The 6,221-nt window shown below is 52.2% G+C and overlaps 1 protein-coding gene across 1 annotated transcript in view; it reads left to right on the top strand.

Moving 5' to 3' along the window:
- Nucleotides 1-187: 187 nt before the first annotated feature.
- ACAA1 (acetyl-CoA acyltransferase 1) overlaps nucleotides 188-6,221 on the top strand; it is a gene marked incomplete at its 5' end in the record, with an annotated part of 10,634 nt that continues 4,600 nt past the window's right edge. The window contains 5 exons of the mRNA XM_010147987.1: nucleotides 188-291; nucleotides 1,127-1,206; nucleotides 1,680-1,722; nucleotides 4,977-5,075; nucleotides 5,747-5,827. Of these exons, the coding sequence (XP_010146289.1) occupies nucleotides 188-291; nucleotides 1,127-1,206; nucleotides 1,680-1,722; nucleotides 4,977-5,075; nucleotides 5,747-5,827 (407 nt within the window). The remainder of the gene's footprint in view (nucleotides 292-1,126; nucleotides 1,207-1,679; nucleotides 1,723-4,976; nucleotides 5,076-5,746; nucleotides 5,828-6,221) is intronic.

Below are 6,221 nucleotides of genomic sequence, written 5' to 3'. Positions count from 1 at the left end.
CTCCTCAGGGCTGCTCTCAAACACTTGCAATACCGTGGGGTTGGAAGGGGTTAGTGCGTAGGATTAGGCTGATGAAATCAGAACATTCTTCACAACGGTTGCGTCATGCGGTGGGGGTCTGACCTGGGTGCCACATGGCACCAAGCCGTGGCAACGTTCCCATCCCCTTGATGCCGGCAGCAAATAGCGAGGGGAATACAACCGATTGACTGGAATCGTATCTTTGCACTCAGGAAACGTGCTGCAGCCTGGAGCTGGTGCTTTGATTGCAAGAGTTGCGCAGTTTCTAAGGTAAACTCCCAACCAGATCGAGGTTCCTCCTCCCCTTCCCTGGCCCTGGCTACGGAGCAGCAGTGGGTCACGGATTGCAGTGAGGCTTGCGCGCTCCCGAGAAGTTAGAGCAAACGACCTTTTGCCTAGAAATCAGACTTTGACCTAGGGTTTGTTTGGAGAACCCTTCTGGTAAAGGACAGAAAGGGAGCGGTGAGGCCGATTAATCCATCTGTGCTCCCTGTGCTGAGCCTCTGAATGGGAGATCTTGTTCTGTGGGCTCCCAGCGGTGCCTGCTGCTTCTCCGCACCGCAAGGCTGCACTTCCTTCTGCTCTTCCTGGGCTGGAAACCAGGGAGCTGTCTCAGGTCGTTCTGTCCGTTTCCCAGTGTTGGTGGTCGATGGCTCATATTGAGCGGGATCCCAGCTGCCAGGTATTTCCACCAGTGTGTGTTGCCAAGTGATGTTGTCTTCTGTAAATCAGTGTACAGCCACCCCTTGGGAGAGGTGTGGATGCAGCCCACCGGTAATTAGGAATACTGCAGAGCCTTCCCGTGTGTCCGGCCGGGCTCACAGCTCAGGAACCAGGCAGAGAAGCGGGCCCTGCGTAGAGAGGACCCGCTGAAGGCCGACCTGTGGGTAAACAGCATTTGGAGCTGCTTGCAAATCAAGTGTGGAAATTACCTATGAACTTTGCTTCCTCTTGGTGAGAGGAAAGAGGTCAACAAATATTAAAGGGATCTGTCTTGAACTTCAGGGTTAAAGTTTAATCAAGTGGCTTCATGCTATTTTCAGAGGTTTGGTTTGTTGCACGGCTTTCGTCACCGAGTCTTTCCCAACACTGTCTTATTTTCTAGCGGTATTCCAGAGACGGTGCCATGCTCCAGCGTGAACCGGCAGTGCTCCTCCGGGCTACAGGCCATTATCAACATAGCTGGTAAGCATTGTGGGCCCTCGGATCCGTCAGTGCCTGCCTCACGCCACATGCTCACTTCTCCTGTCCCTTAGTCTCTCTGAGCAGTCGGAATAGCGCAAACGCCTTCTGTGGTTGGGAATTTTCAGTGTGTAGGCAGTTGGATGCCGTGTCCTTGAGTGGCTGAGTTCACCCCGAGAGAAGTAACTGGGTTGTCTGAGGATGACTTTTACCATCGCTTTGACACCTGGCACCTTCTAGAAGGGTCCCTCCTTCTAGCAGGGTTCCTCCTGTCCTCTCTGGGTGCACATCAGGTCACACCTAGCCTTTGGCCTCCTCAGCTCCTGGACCTGGCTGATGGTCTGGCAGGCGGGAGGGAGAAGGGAATGCCCTGCTGGGCTGTGGTGGGTGCCTCAGGTGTTCGTGAAACCACAGCTGGAATGGAAGCGCCTCTGCTCCTAACGGTGGTTAAGGATGTTTGTGCCCTGCTGTTACAGGTGGCATCCGAAATGGATCGTATGACATTGGCTTGGCCTGCGGGTAAGGAAGGCTTTTTATGGTACATGCTTAGGCTGTCCGTAAGTAGCGCTCGGTCCCCCCGCAGTAGCTCTTGTGTGAGGAACTGGAAATGCCTTCCAACCAGATCCATGTCATCCCCCCGCCAGGGAAATAGGTGCTGTCCTTGTCAGACAGATGGGTGAATAAACTCCAACATTAGGACGTGAATTTAAGGGGTGACTGCAGATGCAGTTCCTGTATTTCCAGAGGGTTCTGAGTACTCTCACAGGAAGTCTGAGGGAGGGTGCTTGGAAATCCTTTAATTCCCCTGGAAGCGTTGGTCTTGGTGCCCTGTGTGTTGCGGCTGCAGTAGGAGGCTGAGTATCCGACAAGCACGCAGAAAGCCCGTTTCATTAGGGCCTTCTGGCCCTGCTGTAGGACACCACTTGCACAGCTCTGACAGCCTGAAAGCCTGCCCTGATTAACTGTTTAGCTAATTTCCAGTTAACTGGTGTCTTGGAATACCAGCACCTATCTTGGGTAAGGAAATTAACGTCCTACACAGGCTAGTAACTGTTCTACAGACTTGCAGGAGATGTTCTTCTGCAGTGGCCGGGCGTGCTGTTCTTTGCTTCGGTTCTAACGTCCTAAGAAGTGTTTATTTTTTAGAGGATTATGTAAATGTTAGGTTGGCTTTGGAGAAACACTAGTGACCACAGACACGTTCACTTCAGAAGAACAAATTAAGTATTCAGTAATGCTGAGGCTGAAATAGTGGGCTTCTCTTTTTCTTTACCTTGGTAACTCCAAGTCTTTCTTGGATGATTACTGTATAGAGTCATCCAGTAGCTCTTAGGAAATTGTGTTTACAACTTCTCGACACCTGCACATACCTGGTTGAGCAAGTCCGGAGGCTGAGAACACCCTCCTCACACTGCTGCGAAATGAACAGCTCGGCCAGACAGGCCTGCTCCTCTGGTGTCGGCTGTGCGCTCGGCGTTCAGGGCTGCCTGTGCTGACCGCCTGATGCTCTTCGCTCGTTCCCTTCAGCACTGCTTGAAGACGTAGCTTGGCAGCGTCCACCAAAATGATACGCTTCCAGGTACAGAAAGGCTCAAAGGGTTTGGGATCCAGCCCTTGCGCCTTTGGGTACGCAAGCCAACGTGTTTCATTGCGGGAAGTTTTCTGGCCTCTGCCCTGCAGGGTCTTCCACGAAGACCTATAATCCCTGGCCTTTGTGAGCTGGGTTTATCCCAAGTCACGCTGTCCCCCTGAGAGGACTCGCCTGTTGTAGGTGGAGACGTAGTGGGTGACAACACCGAGTGCCGTAGCCATGGTTTGCTCTGACTTAGAAGCGGATTCTGTACCCTCCTTCAGGGAGCAGATGCAGCTGAAGCCAGGTTGTGCAGGATCCCGTGTCAGTCTAAACTCCTGATAGCATTTACTACAAGCTGCTTGGGGGAAAAGCCTTATTGTCCGCTCGTCATGCGTTTTCATAGAATCACGGAATGGTTTGGGTTGGAAGGGACCTTAAAGAACATCTGGTTCCAACCCCCCTGCCATGGGCAGGGACACCTTCCACTAGACCAGGTTGCTCCAAGCCTCATCCAGCCTGGCCTTGAACACTTCCAGGGATGGGACATCCACAGCTTCTCTGGGCATCCTGTCCCAGTGCCTCACCACCCTCTCCATGAAGAACTTCTTCCCAATATCTAATCTAAACCTCCCCACTTTCAATTTAAACCCGTTACCCCTTGTCCTGTCACTCCAGGCCCTTGTAAAAAGTTCCCCCCAGGTTCCTTGTAGCCCCTTCAGGTACTGGAAGGTGCTATAAGGTCTCCCCAGAGCCTTCTCTTCTCCAGGCTGAACAAGCCCAACTCTCTCAGCCTGTCCCCATAGCAGAGGGGCTCCAGCCATTTCCATTTTCCAGCTCCACTATTTCCATGAATAGTTTCTTTGCTGTTTACTCTTCACGAGCACATCTGTGTGGCACAGAGTAGAATTCAAACCCTCTTCCCATCACAGGCTTCGTGGTCTAGGCTGACCCTACAGAAGCTCACTGTTCCTGGGTGGTAGCTGTGTATTTCTGCTGTAAAACTGGGTATCTGTCACCTCCTCTGTCAGTGAAGGACTGTGGCCTGTGGGAGCAGTGTCTTAAACTCTGTGTTGCGAAATACAAATGGCATAATCCTTTGCTTAATACTTCTCATGCTGCCACCCAGTTCTCAAGCTCTAAGTGGCATTTTTATGGCTGTTGGCCATCGCACTGGAAACTCCAGTCCTGGGACCTTAGCCTTCTCGTTAGGTTTGAGGACAAAAGAGCCAGAATCCTTAGCGATTCCATCCCAGCTGTGGAAACCAGTGAAATTGACTGTTGCCGTTGTGTTGTGGTTTAATCCCAGCGAGCAGCTGAATGCCACACAGCCGCTCGCTCGCCTCCCCCCTCCTCCAGTGGAGGGGAGTCGGAGGGCAAGACAAGGAAGCTCGTGGGTTGAGATAAGAACAATTTAATAACTGAATATAAATGCATAAAACAGTGATGCTAACAATACTAATGATACTAACAGTACTCATAATGATCTGTAATGAAAGTAATACTAGCACTACTGCTACTAATATGTAAAAAAATAACAGAAAATAAATGATACAATTGCTCATCACCTGCTGACCGATACCCAGCCAGGTCCTGAGCAGTGACACCCCCGAGCCCGAGCGGGATCGCACCAGCGTCGGAGTGAGCCATTCTCGCACCCATTCCATTTCAACACCCAGCAGTCAGATCTGTCCTTACCTCAACCCTTCGAGCCCTGCGCTGGGTGCCGAACCCTCCCTCTCCCTAGCGTGCGCGCTCAGAGTGAGCCCCACGACCGAGGAAGCCGACCAGGCACCAGCGTGGCCCCCTAACCCATACCCTGAGCATGATGCTTGACGGCATGGAATGTCCCTTCGGTCAGTGTGGGTTAGCTGTCCGGGCTGGGTCCCCTCCCAGCTTCTTGTAGTGAAAGTGTTAGGTGAAAAAGAAAGTCAGCTCTGTCCCAACTAAACCCGCACACATCGGTCTCCTGTTCTTGGCGAAACAAGGACCGGTTTAGTCTAGCAAGCTGTTTTCACTGTGTTGGTGTTATGATTCTTAAGTTGCCTGGAGGGTTTCTGCTTCAGCCAGTTCTTAATTATTAGCTGTGTCTCTACAGGGTAATAATGTCAAGGCGCCGAGTTGTGATCGGGCTTCGTTAAGCAATTCCCAGAAATGGGGGATGAAAGCGCCAGTAGCAAATTCAAATTCTTCTTGTGTTTAGTGTGGAAACGATGTCCCTCAGAAGCGCGGGTAACCCCGGCGACATCAGCTCCAGCATGATGGAAAACAGCAAGGCTCGAGACTGCCTTATTCCTATGGGGTAAGTCTTTCCCCTTCCCAGAGTTTAAGGGGGTTTCTAGGTGTCAGTCTCCTCAGTGACCGCGCTGTTGCCAATCAGTCTGAATTCAGTGAGCTTGGATCTGCCGGTGTCCGCATCCTCCTTGGTTGTGGATTCCTTGTGTGAAACGGGGGGGAAGATCAGGAATCCTGATGAAAGATTTCCTTGTCTTAGTTATTCATCTCAGTGGCTTAATGAGCAAAAACTTGAGAGTGGGTTTGGGTCTGGATTTGATTCAGGATCTGCTGCTGCCAGGCAGTTCTAGGTGAGAATCACAGACTCATGGAATGGTTTGGGTTGGAAGGGACCTTAAAGACCATCCAGTTCCAACCCCCCTGCCATGGGCAGGGACACCTTCCACTAGACCAGGTTGCTCCAAGCCTCATCCAGCCTGGCCTTGAAGACATCCAGGGATGGGGCATCCACAACATCTCTGGGCAACCTGTTCCAGTGCCTCACCACCCTCTCCATGAAGAACTTCTTCCTGATATCCCATTTAAACCTCCCCACTTTCCATTTAAACCCGTTACCCCATGTCCTGTCACTGCAGACAGCAGAAGGCAGCAGATAGAGAAGGCAGCAGTTCCCTTTGAGGCTGGAGCTGCTGCTTGTCCCTTGTCATTGCATTAACTCCGTGGTTTTGTTTTCCCCAGAATAACCTCAGAAAATGTGGCGGAGAAGTTTGGGGTTTCCCGAAAGAAGCAAGATGCCTTTGCTTTGGCTTCCCAACAAAAGTAAGTGCCCTTTTTTTTTTTTTTTTCCTCTTTGACCTTTCAGTCAAGGAATGAACGCAGAAGGAATTCCGTTTAGTCAGGGAGTAAACAGGCAGCAAACGCATTCCCGCTTCCCAGGGGTGGTGAAGCGCAGCCTTCGTGTTGCCTTCCAAGCCTTGACGGTGATAAAGACCCTCGCGCGGGTCAGCGCGCGTCCCCGCTTGCGTGACGAGCCCCGAGCCCCGCGCTGTGCTGGCGTGACTAACCTCGCGCCCGTGTCGCCGGGCACACGGGCCTCGAGCAGCCGGTGCCTCTGGCCTTTCCAGCGTCCAGAGGACAGGGCCTCCGCCAGGGTTCAGTGTTCTGGTAGCGCCTTTGGCTCGGCGTCGTCTGAGGCCGAACGTGGGAGCAGCAG

Source organism: Eurypyga helias, unplaced genomic scaffold (genome assembly GCF_000690775.1).
Source record: "Eurypyga helias isolate BGI_N326 unplaced genomic scaffold, ASM69077v1 scaffold473, whole genome shotgun sequence".
In the NCBI taxonomy this organism is placed as follows: Eukaryota; Metazoa; Chordata; class Aves; order Eurypygiformes; family Eurypygidae; genus Eurypyga; species Eurypyga helias.
This window is presented reverse-complemented; position numbering and strand designations above follow the sequence as displayed.